This window comes from Amblyraja radiata, chromosome 4, assembly GCF_010909765.2.
Source record: "Amblyraja radiata isolate CabotCenter1 chromosome 4, sAmbRad1.1.pri, whole genome shotgun sequence".
NCBI classification, from domain to species: Eukaryota; Metazoa; Chordata; class Chondrichthyes; order Rajiformes; family Rajidae; genus Amblyraja; species Amblyraja radiata.
The window spans coordinates 12,053,350-12,076,919 of NC_045959.1; the positions used below are offsets into that span (position 1 = coordinate 12,053,350).

A 23,570-nucleotide genomic window follows, 5' to 3' on the forward strand; every position below is an offset into this window, starting at 1 on the left:
GGCACACTGGGCGGTGACGTCATCGCGCAACGCCACTCGCTAGGCGGACGCCATCAAGACGCTGCGTACGTCCTTCGAGGCGCTGCGTACGACGTCGAGACGCTGCGTACGGCCTCAATGCGGCTGCGGGCCGACAGGCCATTGCTGCGCGGAATTTTTGGACAGTGTCAGTTTTTTGGAGCCCCGCGCGATGTCGGGACCAGCCCCGCACAACTCCATATGGCTCCGGCGATCGAAGTGGGACCGATCCCGCGAGGGCGTACGGCTCAAGCGACCATGTTGGGTCGCGCTCGCCGCATGCTGGTGGGACAGGCCCTTAAGTGTTCGGCACCGACGAAGGGCCTAGATGGCCTGTTTCCGTGCTGTAATTGTTATATGGTTATTTAGACGTGCAGGGAATCAGAACTTTCTTCATGTGTAGGAAGGAACTGCAGACCCTTGTTTAAACCGAAGATATACACAAAAATCTGGAGTAACTCAGCGGGACAGGCAGTATCTCTGGGTAGAAGGAATGGGTGATACTTCGGGACGTCTGAAGAAGTGTCTCGACGCGAAACGTCACCCATTCCTTCGCTCCAGAGAAGCTGCTCGTCCCGCTGAATCACTCCAGCTTTTTGTATCTATCTTCAGAACTTTCCCAAATTACATTGATATGAAGAGAATATGGCTCAGGAGAAAGAGCAAATTAAAGTGAGTTGATCATGTGAGTTGATCATGGGGAACAAGGATATGGCGGACCAATTGAATAACTACTTTGGTTCCGTCTTCTCTAAGGAAGACATAAATAATCTGCTGGAAATAGCAGGGGACCGCGGGTCAAAGGAGTTGGAGGAATTGAGTGAAATCCAGGTTAGCCGGGAAGTGGTGTTGGGTAAATTGAAAGGATTAAAGGCCGATAAATCCCCAGGGCCAGATAGGCTGCATCCCAGAGTACTTAAGGAAGTAGCTCCAGAAATAGTGGATGCATTAGTAATAATCTTTCAAAACTCTTTAGATTCTGGAGTAGTTCCTGAGGATTGGCGGGTAGCAAACGTAACCCCACTTTTTAAGAAGGGAGGGAGAGAGAAAACGGGGAATTACAGACCAGTTAGTCTAACATCGGTAGTGGGGAAACTGCTAGAGTCAGTTATTAAAGATGGGATAGCAGCACATTTGGAAAGTGGTGAAATCATTGGACAAAGTCAGCATGGATTTACAAAAGGTAAATCATGTCTGACGAATCTTATAGAATTTTTCGAGGATGTAACTAGTAGCGTGGATAGGGGAGAACCAGTGGATGTGGTGTATCTGGACTTCCAGAAGGCTTTCGACAAGGTCCCACATAAGAGATTAGTATACAAACTTAAAGCACACGGCATTGGGGGTTCAGTATTGATGTGGATAGAGAACTGGCTGGCAAACAGGAAGCAAAGAGTAGGAGTAAACGGGTCCTTTTCACAATGGCAGGCAGTGACTAGTGGGGTACCGCAAGGCTCAGTGCTGGGACCCCAGCTATTTACAATATATATTAATGATCTGGATGAGGGAATTGAAGGCAATATCTCTAAGTTTGCGGATGACACTAAGCTGGGGGGCAGTGTTAGCTGTGAGGAGGATGCTAGGAGACTGCAAGGTGACTTGGATAGGCTGGGTGAGTGGGCAAATGTTTGGCAGATGCAGTATAATGTGGATAAATGTGAGGTTATCCATTTTGGTGGCAAAAACAGGAAAGCAGACTATTATCTAAATGGTGGCCGACTAGGAAAAGGGGAGATGCAGCGAGACCTGGGTGTCATGGTACACCAGTCATTGAAAGTAGGCATGCAGGTGCAGCAGGCAGTGAAGCAAGCGAATGGTATGTTAGCTTTCATAGCAAAAGGATTTGAGTATAGGAGCAGGGAGGTTCTACTGCAGCTGTACAGGGTCTTGGTGAGACCACACCTGGAGTATTGCGTACAGTTTTGGTCTCCAAATCTGAGGGAGGACATTATTGCCATAGAGGGAGTGCAGAGAAGGTTCACCAGACTGATTCCTGGGATGTCAGGACTGTCTTATGAAGAATGACTGGTTAGACTTGGTTTATACTCTCTAGAATTTAGGAGATTGAGAGGGGATCTTATAGAAACTTATAAAATTCTTAGGGGGTTGGACAGGCTAGATGCAGGAAGATTGCTCCCGATGTTGGGGAAGTCCAGGACAAGGGGTCATAGCTTAAGGATAAGGGGGAAATCCTTTAAAACCGAGATGAGAAGAACTTTTTTCACACAGAGAGTGGTGAATCTCTGGAACTCTCTGCCACAGAGGGTAGTCGAGGCCAGTTCATTGGCTATATTTAAGAGGGAGTTAGATGTGGCCCTTGTGGCTAAGGGGATCAGAGGGTATGGAGAGAAGGCAGGTACGGGATACTGAGTTGGATGATCAGCCATGATCATATTGAATGGCGGTGCAGGCTCGAAGGGCCGAATGGCCTACTCCTGCACCTAATTTCTATGTTTCTAAAGGATAATCGAAAGGATTAGATAAATTGACATTGTAACCTCAAAATTAAGACAGGAAGCTTTATTTTCTAGAGCTAAGTGTGTGCAAATCACTTTTATTTTCATAATAGAAAACAATGGCCAATTGGGTCACTCTAGAACATCAACATGGCTGTGAAGGACCCTTAGAAACAAAGAACCACAAATGCTGGTTTACAAAAAAGACACCAATTGCCGGAGTAACTTAGTGGGTCAGGCAGCATCTCTGGAGAACATGGATTGGTGACGTTTCTGGTGCAGACCCTTCTTCACATTCTTGCTTCAGACCCTTGCTTGTCAGTTGCCATCCACTGCACCAGGTTCCAGGCCTATCCGGTTCCCAGCTACAGGATCTCTCTTGCCCCATTACTGGCCAGACTTTAAAAAAATCGAAACAGGTCTTATGGCCCAACCCACCCATCCTGACCAAGATGCCCCATCCAAGCTAGTCCCATGTGCCCACGCTTGGTCCATATCCCTCTAAACCTTTCCTATTTTATGACATTTTCCTATTTCCGATTTGATGGATGGCTTTGCAGGAATCAGAAAATGATGTGCAATTATGCTTCTGAAGAAGAGGTGCTGACTAATAATGTTATTGTCAAGGGACCTTTAGGGAGTGTGACCATAAAGTGTACTATTTTACCTTTGGATTTGAACAATGTACAATTAGGGCCTTTAAAGTAGCAAACGGAGATAAAAGATGCCAGAGTGTTTAATCGTCATATGCATCCAATCAGAACAATGAAACTCGTACTTCCTGTAGCTTTATATGTAAAAGAATATGTGTGTGTTTATAGTTTGTTTGGTTGTTTGTCTTTTTGCACAAAATCCGCGATCATTGCCACTTTTCATTTCACTGCACATCTCGTATGTGTATGTGACGAATAAACTTGACTTGACTTTAAAGGCACATTGAAGCCACAACATGACAAATAAATATACATAAACAGTAATGTAATAACATCAGTTATACGAGGTAACCAAACAATAATAGTTTAAAAGATTAAATACATAGTGCAACCTTATACAAAGTCCATACTAGTTTGGTACTGAAGTAGGCTGTAGTTAGGATTGTGAAAGGTGTTTCGAGGACCCAATGATTGATGCAAAGAAACTGTTCTTGAACCTGGAGGTCACAGTTCTCAGTCTTCGGTATCATCTTCCCAATGGTAGCTGTGAGAAGAGAGCATGGCCAGGGTGGTGGGGGTCTGATGATGTTAGCTGTTTTCTTGATGCAATACTTCCTGTCGATCCCTTCAATGGTGGGGAGGTCAATACCTGTTATGGAGGACAATTGCCACCACTTTCTGCAGCCCCCTTCGTTCTTGGGCTTTCGAATGACCAAACCATGCCGTGATGCAACCAGTCAGTACACCCTCCACTATAACTGCAGAAATTCGATACAGTATTCGGTGACATGCTGAATTTCCAATTCTTCTAAGGAAGTAGAAGTTTTCTTTGTGATTGCATCAACCTGCTGGGCCCAGGACAAATCATCCGAGATGTGCACTCCAGGAACTTAAAGATGTTGACTCTCGTTACCGCCATTCCACTGGTGAAAACAAATACATGGTCTCTCAGGTTTTCCTTCTATTAAGGTATGTTGGGAGATTTAACTGTCTTTGATTGGGAGAGTACATGTGACAATGGATGGGCAAAGGTTAGCATTTAAAGAAATAGTGCACGAGTTGCAAACAAATATTTCTTCCTTTTAGGCAGAAAATCACAAAAGGAAAATGATTACTCAGCAGCTGATTAGATAAATTAAGGATAGTGTTAAATTAAAAGAAGTCTTGTTGAGTTGCCAGAATTAGAAGGGGACTGACATTGGGAACATTCTGGAATTCAACAAATGTTGAATATGAAGAAAGAAAGAATATGAAGCTACACAGGTAAGAAATATAAGAGAAGAGTACAGGAACTTTTATCAGTATTTAAAAAGTGAAGCCAATTTTGATCCTTACAAGCAAAGAACAAAGAATTTACAATGGAGATACGGACTGTAACCAACTACCGGAGCAGCCCCCTCTCAAGCGGAAGTGCCGGCACCTCCCTAGCTGATGACCTGAACTCTTTCTACGCTTGTTTCGAGATGGGCAACATCACCCCAGGCTTGCTGGCTAATGACAACACCGCCAGCGTGCTGGCTAACAAAGCTGGAGGGAGGTCCATCGCTGGGGATGTGTACACATTCACGTTGTCCGAGCTCAACGTGAGGAGGGCTCTGACACGTGTGAACACGAGGAAAGCTGTAGGCCCAGGTGGCATCTCGGGGGGGGGGGGGGGGGAACTCAAGTCCTGTGCTACGCAGCTAGCTCCGGTGCTCACTACAATATTCAACCTCTCCCTGGCTAAGTCCGTGGTCCCTGCCTGCTTCAAAAGATCCATCATTGTACCTGTACCAAAAAATGCCTCCCCAGCCTGTCTGAATGACTGCTGTCCGGTGGCCCTCACCTTGGTAGTCATGAAATGCTTTGAGAGGCTGGTTAAGAAATACATCTGCGCCTTCCTCCCTCGCAACATGGACCCGCTACAATTCGCATACCGACCGAACAGATCCACGGATGATGCAGTCTCCCAGGTTCTGCACACTGCTCTCTACCACCTTGACAGCCAGAAGGGGGGCTACGTGAGAATGCTGTTCATTGACTACAGTTCAGCCTTCAACACTATAGTCCCACCAGACTTGCTGAGAAGCTGCTGCAATTGGGGCTCAACACCCCCGTGTGCCTGGGTCCTGGACTTTCTCACCGCCAGGCCCCAGTTAGCCAAGATGGGAGTAAATACATCGAAGTCCCTCACCCTGAGCCAGGATCCCCCCAGGGTTGCGTCCTCAGCCCCCTACTGTATTCCCTGTATACACATGACTGTGGCCAGGTTCAGCTCCAACTCTATAATCAAGTTTGCTGATGACACTGTGGTGGTGGGCCTGGTTTCCGATAACGATGAGAAGGCCTACCGGGAGGAGGTGGCTGATCTGGCACTCTTGTGTCAGAACAACAGCCTCCTCTTGAACATCAAAAAAACTAAGGAGCTGATCGTGGACTTTAGGAGGGCACAACATCCGAGGACGTACACACCATTGAAAATAAATTGGGATACTGTGGATAGGGTGAGCTGTTTTAAATACCTGGGAGTCCACATCTCAGAGGATCTGACATGGACGTCACACGCCGCAGCACTCGTGAGTAAGGCAAGGCAGCACCTTTACCACCTCAGGCAATTGAGTAAATTCAGAGAGTCTCTGAGGATCCTCCAGTGCTTCTACTCAGCGGCTGTGGAAAGCATCTTGTCTGGAAACATCACAATTTGGTTTGGGAACTGCTCTGCCCAGGACAAGAAGGCTCTGCAGTGAGTAGTGCGTTCGGCCGAACACACTATGTGAACTACACTCACCCCCCTGCAGGAACTATACATCAGAAGGTGCAACTCCAGAGCCAACAAGATCATGGGAGACCCCTTCCACCCCAGCAACGGACTGTTCCAGCTGCTACGGTCAGGCAAACGCCTCCGTTGCCATGCTGTGAAAACAGAGAGGATAAGAAGGAGTTTCTTCCCAGAGGCCATTAGGACTGTAAACTCCTATCACACCAGGGACTAACTTACTGTACCAATTTACTGTTGTGTGTCTTTTTAAATTGCTGTTTCTTCTTTTTTTTTCACTCCCACAAATATGTAATTCCATTCTGTTTTGTAGTCTATTTGCACAATCCGCAAGCATTGCCAATTTTCATTTCACTACACATCTCGTATGCGTATGTGACAAATAAAATAAACTTGACTTGACTTGAGATAAGAAAATGTCAGAGGAACTAAGCTGTTAATTTGCATCTGTCTTTATGTAAGGATACACACAAAACCTGCTGGACATGTCAGAGAGTCATGAATCTAGCGAGTATGAGGACTGAAGGAACCAAGTAATGGTAAAAAAATAGAACGAGAGATTCTGTGAACTTGTGGGCTAATAATCTCCAGGATCTGGTGATCTCCAGTACATCCCAGAGTTTTGAAAGAGATGGTAGATACACCAGTTATCATCTTCCAAGCTTTTGTCTCTGGTCTCTGCTTGTAAAGGGCTCATACTTGGCTTCACTTTTTAAAGTATTCATAAAAGTTCCCATGATTTGGAGAGAAGCAAATGTGGCCCCCACTATTTAAGAAAAGAGGAAGAGAAAAACAGAACTGCTGACCCATGACAGTGGTCGGGAACGTACAAATTATAATTTATGGTCTTTTATGTTGAAAATATTAAACATAAACAATGGCATTGAGCAGAGGAATTCTAATCCTGTTTCATATGTCTTTATCAATTCAAAGAATTCGTTTTTTTTTCACTTAAATTTTAATTGATTTTTAAGAGATATTTTCAAAACAGTGCAACACCATCACCATCAATAAAACAAAGTAAGAAAAACAGCAATCAAAATAAAAAAATATGCAGATAGGGGAAATTTAAAAACTGGAATAAGACCGTAATTAAAAATAATTAAATTAAGTACCAAATTAAAAAAAGAAAAACCATTACATTGATTAGTTATCTGGAGATAATTCAACATTCATACAAACATATCATCTAGTTCTATATAACGCAATCTTCCCATATCTAGCTCGGCATTTATCTAATTGGTGTCATGGCTCAAATAAAGAGTCCATTTTTCCCAGATCTTCTCAAATGAATTCTCCTCGACTCTCAAGGAATATGTCAATTTCTCCATATTAAAGATGTCTCGCACAATTTCTAACCACTGTTCCTGTTTTGGACTTTTTTCATTAAGCCACTGCCTGGTAATAGCCTTCTTACTTGCTGCAAGCAAAACTTTAATCAAATATGTATCTTCTATTTTTACACTATTTTTAATACGCCCCAGATACATCACAGGGCAGGTATATGGGATTTTATAACCCAAGATATTATTTACAGCTGCATTAACATTTTCCCAGTATGGCCTTATCTTTACACAGTTCCAGAAAATATGCGAGTGGTCTGCCTCCGTACTCCCACACAGCCTCCAACAGTGTTGTTGGACAGCAAGTTGTCTGCTTTTTATTTTGGGTGTTATAAAAAAGCGAGATAGATTCTTCCAGCAAAATTCTCTCCATACTAGTGAGCTTGTGGATGAACATTGTGTTTCACACATTTGATACCATTCTTCTTCTGTTATTTGAATCTTTAATTCGGCTTCCCATTTTGTTTTTATGTAGAGCATTGATTCTCCCCCGCTTTCCACCAGAGCTTGGTAGAAAGCAGAGATGACCCGAAACCCCTTCTGTTTGTATGCATCCACAATCACCTTGATCACATTATTCGAAGTTTCATCTAGTTCTGGCCTTATCTCTTTTATAAATTAGTCTCTTAATTGCAAGTATCTAAAAAAATCTTTGTTTTCGAGACCATACTTTGACTTTAAATCTTGGAAGCTCATAAACTCGCCATTTTCTGAAACTGTATACATTGCCGTTATGCCTTTTTGTGCCCATTCTTTGAATTTTGAATCATACAACCCTGGCTTAAACTTTGAGTCATATGCGAACCACTTCAATGCGTGAACCCCTTTTTATAATTTGTATTTTTCCACTATAACATTCCATATTTCTAACGTAAATGCTACTATAGGATCCATAGCATGTCTCAAAGCCCCTCTCAGATATTTGTCTCCCACCAAAATCTGGGTCTGGTAACCCTGTATCTCCCTTTCCATCGAGATTCATAATCAGGTCTACACCAACAAGCCAGAGGTCTGAGTTGAGCTGCATAAAAGTATTTCTTCAGATTTGGTAAAGCCATTCCACCCTTGCTTTTCGGCAGTTGAAGTGTTGTTAATTTTATTCTTGTTTTTTTGCTATTCCAAATGAATCTAGAGATCATTTTATCCCAGGCTATGAATTTATCTCGGGGGACATTAATTGGGAGAGATTGGAATAAATATAGTAGTTTAGGTAGGATATTTATTTTTACCGTTTGTATTCTGGCACTGAAGTCTAGAGGAAGGGTCGACCACCTCTCAACATCCTTTTTGATGTTTTCTTCAATTTTGTTATAATTAGTTTCAAACAAGTTGGAAAGTGTTTTGGTTATAGTTACACCAAGATACTGCATCGTTTTAGAGTTCCATTTCAGATTATATGCATCTCTGATTTGTTGGGATGGAGAATAATTGAATGAAAGAATTTGTGTTTTTGTTATATTCAATTTATACCCTGAGTAGTATCCATATGTTTCAAATAGGTTCATTAGATTTGGGAGACATATATCTGGTCGTTCAAGAAAAATAATGATATCATCAGCGAAAAGACCAATTATATGTTCTTTCCCCCCTATTTTGACCCCCTGCAGGTCTTCTCTCTGCCTTATTGCTTGTGCTAAGGGTTCGATATACAAAACGAAGAGAGTAGGAGAAAGACAGCATCCTTGCCTTGTGCCCCTCTCTAACTGGATCCTTTTTGATATGTTTCCATTTACCTTAATCCTAGCTGTAGGCTCCTGATATATTGTTTTAATGCACCGAATTGCATCTTCATTGAAACCAAATCTCCTCAGTACTTCATATACGAATACCCAACTAACACTATCAAAGGCTTTTTCTGCATCTAAACTGACCAGGACCATATTTGTATCCTTTTTTTGAGCATTATCCACAATGTGGAGGGTTCTTCTAATATTATCCTGTGTTTGACGCCCCCGAATAAATCCAGTTTGGTCTTCATTAATCAGATCTGGTACAAAAGTCTCGAGTCTTTTGCAAATGATTGAGGTAAATAGTTTGTAGTCTACATTTAAAATTGAGATTGGCCTGAAATTTTTACATTGCTCTTTGTCTTTGCCTTCCTTGGGTAAAATGGTAATAATTGCTTCCTTCCATGATGGAGGAGCCCTGCCCTCTTTAAGGGTCCAGTTAAAGCAAGACGGGAGCAGAGGTGTTAGCTCTTTCTTAAAGGCTTTGTACCATTCTGGTGGAAACCCATCGCTGCCTGCTGATTTACTAGCCTTGAGTCTACTGATTGCAGCTTCCAGCTCATTAACCGTAAATTGTGACGTAATGGTATTATTTTGTATCTCACCAATTGATGGCAGATCAAGTGAGTTAAGAAAACTTCTCATTGTCCTTTCGTCAGCTGATGGTGGTTTAGAATAGAGTTTCTTATAGTATTCTTCAAATATTCTTTCTATCTCATCTGGCTCATGTGATAATTGATTGGTTTTAGGATCTCTTATTTTATGAATTGTATTAGAGGCCTGCTGTTTACGCAGGCGTCTGGCCAGGGGTCTAGTTGCTTTTGGACCTGCTTCATAATAGGTCTACTTTACGAATCTTGCCCTTTTTTCCATATCTCCCCTGAGGATCTCATCTATCTCCCCCCTATTTTCCTTAATCTGTTTTAGTACCAACTGATCCTGTATGTTTTTATGTTTTTTCTCCAATTCTTTCAGTTTTTCTACTTTATGTTCATACGTAGCTAGCCGGGCCTTTTTTTGTGATGATGTCAGGGCGATCAGCTTTCCACGTATAACTGCCTTCATAGCATCCCACAGTATTACAGGATCCACATCCCCGTTATCATTTTCTTCTATGTACCTTTTTATCTCTTCCCTTATTTGTTCCACATTTGCCTTATTATTCAAAATACCCACATTGAGCCTCCAAACAGTATTTCTTTGTCTACTATTCAGGTGTACTGTCAAGCTGATCGCACTGTGATCAGATAACCATATAATAACTATAACAATTACAGCACGGAAACAGGCCATCTCGGCCCTACAAGTCCATGCCAAACAACTATTTTCCCCTAGTCCCACCTGCCTGCACTCATACCATAACCCTCCATTCCCTTCTCATCCATATGCCTATCCAATTTATTTTTAAATTATACCAACGAACCTGCCTCCACCACTTCCACTGGAAGCTCATTCCACACCGCTACCACTCTCTGAGTAAAGAAGTTCCCCCTCATGTTACCCCTAAACTTCTGTCCCTTAATTCTGAAGTCATGTCCTCTTGTTTGATACATCTGCCACCCCGATTTTACACTCTGTGATCCTGTGACTTTCACCCGTATTCATTAAAAAGTAGTCAATCCTGGAGTAGACTGAGTGAGGTACTGAATAGTGTGTGTAGTCCCTTTCTAAAGGGTGAAGTTCTCTCCAAACATCAATTAGGCCCATTTCCTGTACTGATGTGTTAATAAACTTGGTCAGATGCATCTTGGGTTTTTTTAGGCTTGTTGTATCCAAATTATGATTAATGACCACATTGAAGTCCCCTCCACATATCAAAATACCTTCATTCTCTAAAGCAATAATGTCAAACAGAGTTTTGAAAAAACATTTGGTACTCTCTGGGGGGGCATATACATTGATCAGTGTCACAACTTTGTTTTCCAACTTTCCTTTAACTAATACATACCTTCCCTCTTTGTCCCTGACTTCTTTATGGCATTCAAATTGGACTGCATTTGTAATAAGGATAGCCACTCCCCTCTTTTGGCTAGTTTTATAGGAACTATAAAATGCATTTCTAAAGCCAAAGCGTTTTAGTTTCTCATGTTCTTGTTGAGGCAGGTGGGTTTCTTGTAAAAATAGTACCTTGGGCCTTTTCTTTTTTCAGTTTAGCCAGGACCTTGCTCCTTTTAACTGGACTATTCATCCCATTTACATTGAGTGACACCAATTTGATAGTATTACGTGACATTTAATTTACCTACTCCTGTCTTGCATTCATAAATCTCCAGATAACTTGAAACTGTGCCGGTCTGAACATCTGGACAACATGTGCCAAATAAAAAAAATAAAATAAAAGAAAAAACAGTTGACTTCCAAGTAAGGGTGATTCCTTTCCACCCTGAGTCCCCGTTGGCAGGTATAGGGGAAAGCCTCCTCCCAGAGGGCCCCTCACTAGAGGTGAAACACTCCATTTCACGCATCCTAGTATCGTCCAACGTCATCCGATAGCACTTATTTTTTAGTCCAAAAGAATTTGTGACACAATAAAAGCTAGTTGGATGGGGTTTGCTCAGACTCCTGTAGTCGCTCTCTTGCTGTCTCACTCTCATCTTCGCTCCTCTTTCCAACTCTCTGCCATGTCAAAGCCTGGAGAAGACGCTCCATCTCTGGGTCCGCCAGCTCCTCAGCGCTGTAATCAGGTGTCTCCACGGAGTAGCCTCTCCTCCTCAATTCCTGCGCTGCATCTTGTGCACTATGATATGTGCATGTTCCTGAGTCCCAGTGAATACGCATCTTGTCCAGCGGGGTCTGGAAGCGGACACCTCTCTCCTTCAGGGCCCTCTTTATTCCCTTATATGCCTTGCGCTTCTGGACAACCTCCGTTGCATAGTCGTGGTCAAATGATAGACGTCGCCCGTCAATCATTATCTTCTTTCCCCAGGCCTTTTTCAATACCATTTCTTTGGTATTAAACTCCAGGAAATTTACCACTATAGACCTAGGTGGTGAATTACCCTTCCGGTTTGCGAGCCAAAGCTCTATGCGCGCGCTGGATCCGTACGTTGGTGTCCGTTGTTATTACGAGTTCAGTTTTTAAAAGTTGCTCCACAAATTCAGACATGGATTTGCCTTCTTTCTCTTCAGGTACGCCGTAGATGCGAATGTTATTTCGTCTAGACCGTCCTTCCAAATCAGTCAGTTTTTCTTGCATGGCTTTCTGTTTTTTCATAGATTTAAACAGCACATTTTTCACAGCCATGTTAATTGTCTCAGCCTCTTCAATTCGTGCTTCAGCTTTGTTTAGTCTAGTTTCATGGGCGTGGATTTGTTTGGAGTTTGCAGAAAGTTTATGATAAATTTCTTGCTTCAGTACTCTTAGTTCGGTTTTCATGTCTTCTTTGATTTCTTCTTTAAATTTATGTAAGTCCACTTTATATTCAGTCCTGAAGTCATGTATTTCCTTACTGATATTGTGTAGCATTGAGCGCACGGTTTCTGCCGAGTCATCTTTTGAGCTTTGTCCATCTCCGGTGAATTCTTTCTTTCTCGTCCGTCACGTTTCTTTTGACTTCTAGTTGTCGCTCCCCCACTCATTCCAAAACAGAAAACTGTGAATTATGTAGCAATTCGTGAATTAAGGGAGGCTAGTTTTAAACTTGCTATCGGGAGCTCGAAATTAAGCAGCCATCTGCTCGCGTCGCCACCGGAAGTGATTCAAAGAATTCTAATAGATGAATTAAACATGATTTTTTTTTTCATGGATCCATCTCTGCTCAATCATTATTATTTTCTAAGTGTCTTAATACAATCTCCCCGACGGTTGGTGACACCAACAATGTCACAATATCAAGTTAATGGTTCCCTGTTTTCTCTTATCCACCTTCCTTAAGCAGTGCTTACCTCTAATGGCAGGAATCAATAGAATTTTGGAAGATGCTAATCAGAGCATCCACTACCTGAATTGCCAATAGACAATAGGTGCAGGAGTAGGCCATTCAGCCCTTTGAGCCAGCACCGCCATTCAATGTGATCATCCCCAATCAGTACCCCGTTCCTGCCTTCTCCCCATATCGCCTGACGCCGCTATCTTTAAGAGCCCTATCTAGCTCTCTCTTGAAAGTATCCAGAGAACCGGCCTCCACCGCCCTCCGAGGCAGGGAATTCCACAGACTCACAACTATGTGTGAAAAAGTGTTTCCTCATCTCCGTTCAAAATGGCTTACTCCTTTTTCTTAAACTGTGGCCCCTGGTTCTGGACTCCCCCAACATCGGGAACATGTTTCCTGCCTCTAACGTGTACAAACCCTTTATAATCATACATGTTTCAATAAGATCCTCTCTCATCCTTCTAAATTCCAGAGTATACAAGCCCAGCCGTTCCATTCTTTCAGCATATGACAGTCCCGCCATCCCGGGAATTAACCTTGTAAACCTACGCTGCACTCTCTCAATAGCAAGAACGTCCTTCCTCAAATTAGTGGACCAAAACTGCACACAATACTCCAGGTGTGGTCTCACTAGAGCCCTGCACAACTGCAGAAGGATCTCTTTGCTCCTATACACAATTCCTCTGGTTATGAAGGCCAACATGCCATTCGCTTTCTTCACTGCCTGCTGAACCTGCATGCTTACTTTCATTGACTGATGAACAAGGACCCCCAGATCCCATTGTACTTCCCCTTTTCTCAACTTGATACCATTTAGATAATAATCTGCCTTCCTGTTTTTGCTAACAAAATGGATAACCTCACATTTATCCACATTAAACTGCATCTGCCATGCATCTGCCCATTCACCCAAACTGTCCAAGTCACCCTGCATTCTCATAGCATCCTCCTCACAGTTCACACTGCCACCCAGATTTGTGTCATAAAAACATAGAAATTAGGTGCAGGAGTAGACCATTCGGCCCTTCGAGCCTGCACCGCCATTCAATATGATCATGGCTGATCATCCAACTCAGTATCCTGTACCTGCCTTCTCTCCATACCCCCTGATCCCTTTAGCCACAAGGGCCAGATCTAACTCCCTCTTAAATAGAGCCAATGAACTGGCCTCAACTACCTTCTGTGGCAGAGAATTCCAGAGATTCACCACTCTCTGTGTGAAAAATGTTTTTCTCATCTCGGTCCTAAAAGATTTCCCCCTTATCCTTAAACAGTGACCCCTTGTTCTGGACTTCCCCAACATCGGGAACAATCCTCCCGCATCTAGCCTGTCCAACCCCTTAAGAATTTTGTAAGTTTCTATAAGATCCCCCCTCAATCTTCTAAATTCTAGCGAGTACAAACCGAGTCTATCCAGTCTGTCTTCATATGAAAGTCCTGACATCCCAGGAATCAGTCTGGTGAACCTTCTCTGTACTCCCTCTATGGCAAGAATGTCTTTCCTCAGATTAGGAGACCAAAACTGTACGCAATACTCCAGGTGTGGTCTCACCAAGACCCTGTACAACTGCAGTAGAACCTCCCTGCTCCTATACTCAAATCCTTTTGCTATGAATGCTAACATACCATTCGCTTTCTTCACTGCCTGCTGCACCTGCATGCCTACTTTCAATGACTGGTGTACCATGACACCCAGGTCTCGTTGCATCTCCCCTTTTCCTAATCGGCCACCATTCAGATAATAGTCTACTTTCCTGTTTTTGCCACCAAAGTGGATAACCTCACATTTATCCAAATTATACTGCATCTGCCATGCATTTGCCCACTCACCCAGCCTATCCAAGTCACCTTGCAGCCTCCTAGCATCCTCCTCACAGCTAACACTGCCCCCCAGCTTCGTGTCATCCGCAAACTTGGAGATGTTGCATTCAATTCCCTCGTCCAAATCATTAATATATATCGTAAATAGCTGGGGTCCCAGCACTGAGCCTTGCGGTACCCCACTAGTCACTGCCTGCCATTGTGAAAAGGACCCGTTTACTCCTACTCTTTGCTTCCTGTCTGCCAGCCAGTTCTCTATCCATATCAATACTGAACCCCCAATACCGTGTGCTTTAAGTTTATATACTAATCTCTTATGTGGGACCTTGTCGAAAGCCTTCTGAAAGTCCAGATATAACACATCCACTGGTTCTCCCTTATCCACTCTACTAGTTACATCCTCGAAAAATTCTATAAGATTCGTCAGACATGATTTACCTTTCATAAATCCATGCTGACTTTGTCCAATGAATTCACCACTTTCCAAATGTGCTGCTATCCCATCTTTAATAACTGATTCTAGCAGTTTCCCCACTACCGACGTTAGACTAACTGGTATGTAATTCCCCATTTTCTCTCTCACTCCCTTTTTAAAAAGTGGGGTTACATTAGCTACTCTCCAATCCTCAGGAACTACTCCAGAATCTAAAGAGTTTTGAAAAATTGTCACTAATGCATCCACTATTTCTGGGGCCACTTCCTTAAGTACTCTGGGATGCAGCCTATCTGGCCCTGGGGATTTATCGGCCTTTAATCCATTCAATTTACCCAACACCACTTCCCGGCTAACCTGGATTTCACTGAGTTCCTCCATCTCATTTGACCCCCGGTCCCCTGCTATTTCCGGCAGATTATTTATGTCTTCCTTAGTGAATACAGAACCAAAGTAGTTATTCAATTGGTCTGCCATGTCCTTGTTCCCCATGATCAATTCACCTGTTTCTGACTGCAAGGGACCTACATTTGTTTTAACTAATCTTTTTCTCTTCACATATCTATAAAAACTTTTGCAGTCAGTTTTTATGTTCCCTGCCAGTTTTCTTTCATAATCTATTTTCTCTTTCCTAATTAAGCCCTTTGTCCTCCTCTGCTGGACTCTGAATTTCTCCCAGTACCCTGGTAGGCTGCTTTTTCTGGCTAATTTGTATGCTTCATCTTTTGTTTTGATTCTATTCCTGATTTCCCTTGTTATCCATGGATGCACTACCTTCCCTGATTTATTTTTTTGCCAAACTGGGATGAACAATTGTTGTAGTTCATCCATGCAGTCTTTAAATGCCTTCCATTGCATATCCACCGTCAACCCATTAAGAATCAATTGCCAGTCTATCTTGGCCAATTCACGTCTCATACCCTCAAAGTTACCTTTCTTTAAGTTCAGGACCCTTGTTTCTGAATTGACAATGTCACTCTCCATCCTAATGAAGAACTCAACCATATTGTGGTCACTCTTGCCCAAGGGGCCACGCACAACAAGACTGCTAACTAACCCTTCCTCATTACTCAATACCCAGTCTAGAATAGCCTGCTCTCTCGTTGGTTCCTCTACATGTTGGTTTATAAAACTATCCCGCATACATTCCAAGAAATCCTCTTCCTCAGCACCCTTGCCAATTTGATTCACCCAATCTATATGTAGATTGAAGTCACCCATTATAACTGTTTTACCTTTGTTGCACGCATTTCTAATTTCCTGTTTGATGCCATCCCCAACTCCACTACTAGTTAGGTGGCCTGTACACAACTCCCACTAGCTTTATCTGCCCCTTAGTGTTTCGCAGCTCTACCCATATCGATTCCACATCCTCCAAGCTAATGTCCTTCCTTTCTATTGCGTTAATCTGCTCTCTAACCAGCAATGCTACCCCACCTCCTTTTCCTTTCTGTCTATCCCTCCTGAATATTGAATATCCCTGGATGTTCAGCTCCCAGCCTTGGTCACCCTGGAGCCATGTCTCCGTGATCCCAACTATATCATAGTCATTAATAGCTATCTGCACATTCAACTCATCCATCTTATTACGAATGCTCCTTGCATTGAGACACAAAGCCTTCAGGCTTGTTTTTACAACACTCTTACCCCTTATACAATTACGTTGAAAAGTGGCCCTTTTTGATTTTTACCCTGGATTTGTCTGTCTGCCACTTTTACTTTTCACCTTGCCACCTATTGCTTCTACTCTCATTTTACACCCCTCTGTTTCTCTGCTCACACATTTAAGAAACCCTTTCCCTTTAACTCCATCCTCAACTATCCCATTTAACACCCCACCCCACTTATTCAGTTTAAAACCACCCGTGTAGCAGTGGCAAACCTGCCTGCCAGAATGTTGGTCCCTCACCTGTTAAGATGCAATCCGTCCCTTTTGTACAGTTCCCCCTTACTCCAAAACAGATCCCAGTGATCTAAGAATCTAAATCCCTGCCCCGTGCACCAGTTCCTCAGCCACCATTCAGGTCCCGTATCTCATTGTTCCTGCTCTCGCCAGCACGAGGAACTGGAAGCAAACCGGAGATAACAACCCTGGAGGTCCTGCTTTTCAGCATTTTTCCGAGCTCTCTAAAGTCACACTGCAGAATATTCATCCCCTTCTTTCCGATATCGTTTGTGCCGACATGCACTACCACTTCCGGCTGTTCACCTTCGCCCTTGAGGATTTACTGCACTCTGTCCGTGACATCCTGGATCCTGGCACCAGGAAGGCAGCACACCATCCTCGAATCCCGTCTGTTGCTGCAGAAACCCCTGTCCGTACCTCTCACAATGGAGTCTCCCACTACAATGGCGTTGCCTGACTTTGGTCTATTTGGTTTTGGCTCAACAGCCCTATTTGCATCGCAAGCCAGTCCGCCGCTCAGTGTAAAAACGTCTTCAGTCCCGACAGCTTCTAAGTGGGTGAACATGTTCACAAGAGGTACAACACCCGGGGACGTTTGCATTCCATGCTTCCCTCCCTTTCTCACCGTCTCCCACCTTCTCTCTTCCAGTACCTTAGGTGTAACAATCTTACTGTAGGACTTGTCGAGGAGCGACTCCGTTTCTCGGACGAACCTGAGGTCATCCACTTGCTTCTCCAGTTCCCCAACACGGTCCTTCAGGAGCTCTACCTGGATGCACTTCTCACATTTGTAGCAGCCAGAGGCATCAGCAGTGTCCTTGACCTCCCACATACTGCAAGCATCACATTGAATCAGCTTGCCTGACATCTCCTTCTTTCGTCTCTCTCTCCAGCATGCCGCTCCCTAATAGCCGTCTTGTTTATATTGACTGATAAATTGCCTAATTTACCAATTTACAAACCAAATTCCTCAGTTTTCAACTGTTTCCCCCCCCCCCCTCTGACTCACTTCTAACTCCTCCCACTTGGGCTAGAGACAATCAGTGTTTTCTCTTGCTTATCTTCTTCTGCTGTTGCTTCCAAATTCACAGCAGTTCTGAGTCATCTGCAAATTTGCTAACATTGTTTTGAATCCCTTCATCTAAATCATTGATGTATATTGTAAATAGCTCCGGTCCCAGCACCGAGCCTTGTGGTACCTCATTAGTCACTGCCTGCTATTCTGAAAGGGACCCGTTAATCCCTACTCTGTTTCCTGTCGGCCAACCAATTTTCTATCCATGTCAGCACTCTGCCCCCAATACCATGTGCCCTAATTTTGCCCACTAATCTCCAATGTGGGACCTTACCAAATGCTTTCTGAAAGTCCAGGCACACAACATTCACTGGCTCTCCCTTGTCCATTTGCCTAGTTACATCCTCAAAAAATTCCAGAAGATTAGTCAAGCATGATTTCTCTTTCGTAAATCCATGCTGACTCGGACCGATCCTGTTACTGCTATCCAAATGTGTGGCTATTTCATCTTTTATGATTGACTCCAGCATCTTCCCCACCACCGATGTCAGGCTAACTGGTCTATAATTCCGTTTTATCTCTCCCACCTTTCCTAAAAAGTGGGATAACATTAGCTACCCTCCAATCCACAGGAACTGATCCTGAATCGATAGAACTTTGGAAAATTATCGCAAATGCATCCACGATTTCTAGAGCCACTTCCTTAAGTACCTTGAGATGCAGAATCATCAGGCCCTCATGATTTATCAGCCTTCAGTCCCATCAGTCTAGCCAGCACCATTTCCCGCCTAATGTGGATTTCCTTCAGTTCCTCTGTCACCCCATATCCTCTGGCCACTAGTACATCAGGAAGATTGTTTGTGTCCTCCTTAGCGAAGACGGATCCAAAGTACCTGTTCAACTCATCTGCCAATTCTTCGTTCCCCATATTAAATTCACCTTTTTCAGTCTTCAAGTGTTCAACTTTGGTCTTAACTATTTTTGTCCTCTTCACATACCTAAAGAAGCGTTTACTATCCTCCTTTATATTCCTGGCTAGCTTACTTTCGTTCCAAATCTTTTCTCCTTGTATTGCCTTTTTAGTTATCTTCTGTTGCTCTTTAAACATTACACAATCCTCTTGCTTCCCGCTCATCTTTGCTACGTTGTACTTCTTCTCTTTAATTTTTATACTGTCCCTGACATCCGTTGTCAGCCACGGTCGCCCCTTACTCCCCTTGGAATCTTTCTTCCTCTTTGGAATGAACTGATCCTGCACCTTCTGTATTATTCACTGAAATACCTGCCATTGTTGTTCCACTGTCATCCCTGCTAGGGTATCTTTCCAGTCAACTTTGGCCAGCTCCTCCCTCATTGCTCCATAGTCCCCTTTGTTCAACTGTAACACTGACACCTCCGATTTACCCTTCTCCCTCTCCAATTGTAGATTAAAACTGACCATATTATGGTCACTACCTCCTAATGGCTCCTTAACCTCAAGTTCCTTTATCAATTCCGCATCATTACATAACACTAAATCCAGAATTGCCTTCTCCCTGGTAGGCTCCAATACAAGCTGCTCGAAGAATCCATCACGGAGGCACTCCACAAACTCCCTTTCTTGGGGTCCAGTAACAACCTGATTTTCCCAGTCTACCTGCATGTTGAAATCACCCATAACAACCGTAGCATTACCTTCACTACATGCCAATTTTAACTCCTGATTCAACTTGCACCCCATATCTAGGCCACTGTTTGAGGGCCTGTACATCCCATTAGGGTCTTTTTACCCGTACAATTCCTTAATTCAATTCATACTGACTCCACATCTCCAGTTTCAATGTCACCCCTTGCAAGGGACTGATTTTCATTCCTCACCAACAGAGCTACCCCACCCCCTCTGCTCACCTGTCTGTCTTTTCTATTAAAGGTATAGCCTTGAATATTCAGCTCTCAGCCCTGGCCCTCTTGCAGCCATGTCTCTGTAATTCCCACAACATCATACTTGCCAATTTCTAACTGAGCCTCAAGCTCGTCCACTTTATTTCTTATACTCCGCGCATTCATATACAACACTTTGTCCTCAGTTTTCACCTCCCCTCTCACACCGCTCGCAATTGGCCCTGACCTTACTCTCTTATCCCTTCTCGAACTTTCCTTCCCATTAATTTGGGAGTCTTTGTAATTTTTCCTGTACTCACTTCCCCTTCATCTTTATACTCCCAATTTGTCCATCCCTCCCCACTATACAGGTCACCCCTACAGTCATGTCGTCATATACACCAACAACGGAACAATGCAATTATTATTCGCAGCGGAGTAACAGGCAAAGGCAATACACACAGATTAAATATAATAAACAAAAAACCCCAATAAATTAACAACCACGGTGGTGCTGCGGTAGAGTTGTCGTCTTACAGCGCCAGAGACCCTGGTACGATCGCGACTACGGGTGCTGTCTGTATGGAGTTTTACACTCTCCCCGTAACTGCGTGGGTTTTCTCCCACTCCAAAGTACAAAATTGTAGGTTAATTGGGTTGGTATAAGTGTAAATTGTCCCTAGTGTGTGTAGGATAGTGTAAATGTGCGGGTATCACTGGTTGGTGCGGACTTGGTAGGCCAAAGGGCCTTCCTTGCTATATCTCTAAACTAAAAATATACTAAACAATAATTGTGCAAAAAAACCTGCAGTCGTTAGTGCAAGTAAAGTCTAAAGAAGTTCATAGTTGAAGTTAGTATTGTGTGATTGAACCTGATGATTGCTGGGAAGAAGCTATTCTTGACCAGGTGATCACGGCTTTCAGACTCCTATGCTTTCTTCCTAATATGAAATGAGAGCACGGCCAGAGTGGTGCGAGTCCTTGATGATATTGGTTGCCTTTTTGAGGCAGCATGTTTGATAGATTCCTTTGATTGTGGGGACGTTAGTACCTGTGATGGACTCGGCAGTGTCTACCATTCTCTGTCATCTTCATTCCTGGATATTCGAGTTGCTGAACTAGATCTTGATGCAACTGGTCAGTATGCTCTCTACCATACACCTGTGGACATTCAAGAGAGTATTTGTCGACATACTAAATCTCCTCAATATTTTAAGAACATAGAGGCGTTGATGGGCATTTGTGATTACATTAATGTGCTGGGCCCAGGACAGGTATTCAGAGATGTGCATGCCTAGGAACTTGAAGTTGGTCTCTCGCCCACACTAACCCATCGACAAAGACAAGTTTGTGGATCCTCAGCTGTCCTCTTCTAAAGGTAACTGTCAATTCCTTGATCTTGCAGATGTTCAGAGCAAGATTACTCTTCTGGCACCATTCAATCAGAATTTAAATCTCCCTCATGTACCCTGACTCACCATTACCCGTTAGTCATCCAATAGCCACTTCTTTCAAAACTTTGAAATGCAGATCATCTATTGGAATTTGTTATACACTAATCTCAAACCTCTCACCTGAAAGTACTTCGCTCTATACCCTGGTGTATAAGCCTGCCTCCTTAAATGTATAAACTGCTCTCTGTCGCCCTGGATGAATACATTGTTATCTATTCACCTAGGTGTGTATTTTGTGCACTACTCATTAACTCCCCGACTCAATAAATTGCTCTCTACTCACTGGCTGCATATGCTGCCTTATATACTTCTGCATGCATTTAATACTGTGTCCCTTAATAAATGTACTCTGTCCCCCAGCTGCCTATACTGCTCTCTATCCACAGTGTTTGTGTTGTGGTCTCTGCAGTCTGTCTCTGTGTGTGGGTATCTAACCCCTCTGCTGTATGTACAGTCCCTTTGGTATTGGTATTGATTCATTATTGTCACAAGACAGTGACATTTTTGACTTTCATGCTGTCCAGTCAAATCATACTAGACATGAGTACGAAAAAAGATACACAAGTATAACGAGCAGTGAAAGAAAAAAATAATCAGAGAGCAGAATAGTGTTACAGCCACAATCAACTGGTATCTGTGTGGTTATCTTGGGACATTAACTTGGTCTGGCTGTTTATCTCGCTGGCTGTGGATACCTCACTCTATTCAATGAGCTGAATGGACAATCTGCACCCCTAGTGGATGTGCTGCTCTCTGTTCCCTAGACTGACAATTTCCACAAGTTCTCACCTTTACATAGTCCATCTCTGACTCTTCTCTTCCCACAGTGCAAAGGATGATCCAGGTGAAACACTGATTCACTTGCACTTCTTCCAATCTAGTGTACAGTGCTCGATGCTCAAAATTAGGTCTCCTCTATATCTGAGAAATAAACAGATTGGGTAACCAGTTTGTGGAGCACCTGTACTCTGTTCATCAGGGAAACCCTGAGCTTCGCCATTTAATTCACCATCCCACACCCCTTCTGACCTTTCCTTCTGCCTTCAGGATTGAAATCCAATGCTTGCTCGAGGAACAGCATCTTATATTGTGCTAGGACACATCTTCAACTTTAGAAACTTACCTTTTCATTCTGTGTTCATTGGAACTGACCACTTCTCTGCCACCATATTGGTTGTTTAATTTTTTTTTAAAATTTTTAGTACCGTTTGGAATTGGGAATCACCTAGGACTGTTTGTGAAGGCACGTCAGCCAGCAAATTTCCATTTGCACTGCAATGTGTAAATAAGGTGGCATTTCAGTTATATGTCATTATTGATCAAAGGCAGACTTGCATGTCAAAGGCAGACTTGCACGTCTGAAGAAGGGTTTCGGCCCGAAACGTTGCCTTTTTCCTTCGCTCGATAGATGCTGCTGCACCCGCTGAGTTTCTCCAGCTTTTTTGTGTACCTTGCATTTCTTTTGTTCCTTTCAAACGTAATGCATGGTGCTTCCAGTAGAGCTGCTGTCTTATGGCTCCAGAACCCCAGGTTTGATCCTAACCACCAGTACTGCCTGTGTGTAGTTTGCAGTCTCCCTGGTGGGCATGTCCTACAACCTTTCAATGAGCAATGTATTACTCAGACAAAGAAGCTTATCCTGACTTTAACTGCCACCTAAACTAACTTTGAATCATAGCACCATTTAGCATGGAAACAGACCCTTCAGCCCAACTTGTCCATGCCGACCAAGATGTATCAAATAAGCCAGTCCCACTTGCTTGTATTTGACCCATATCCTTCTAAATTCTTCCTATCTATGTTTCTAAATGTTTTTTTTTTTAAATGCTATCATAGTATTTGCTACCTGAACTCCCGGTGGCTCAGCACTTCAACTCCCCCTCCCATTCCCAATCCGACCTCTCTGTCCTGGGTCTCCTCCATTGCCAGACTGAGCAACACCGGAAATTGGAGGAACAGCACCTCATATTCCGCCTGGATTGCTTGCGTCCGGATGGCATGAACGTTTAATTCTCCCAGTTTTGCTAGCCCTTGCTGTCTCCTCCCCTTCCTTAACCCGCGAGCTGTCTCCTCCCATCCCCCCGCCCTCGGGCTCCTCCTCCTCCCTTTTTCCTTCCTTCTCCCCCCCACCCCCCATCAGTCTGAAGAAGGGTTTCGGCCCGAAACGTCGCCTATTTCCTTCGCTCCATAGATGCTGCTGCACCCGCTGAGTTTCTCCAGCATTTTTGTATACCTTCGATCTTCCAGCATCTGCAGT

At 43.5% G+C, this 23,570-nt stretch overlaps 1 protein-coding gene across 1 annotated transcript in view; it reads right to left on the bottom strand.

The window, feature by feature from the left end:
• Positions 1-22,638, bottom strand: part of klf10 (Kruppel like factor 10) — a 40,057-nt gene extending 17,419 nt beyond the window's left edge. The window contains exon 1 of the mRNA XM_033018977.1: positions 22,103-22,638. Coding sequence (XP_032874868.1) covers positions 22,103-22,117 — 15 coding nt within the window. The 5' untranslated portion in view covers positions 22,118-22,638. The remainder of the gene's footprint in view (positions 1-22,102) is intronic.
• Positions 22,639-23,570: the final 932 nt, after the last annotated feature.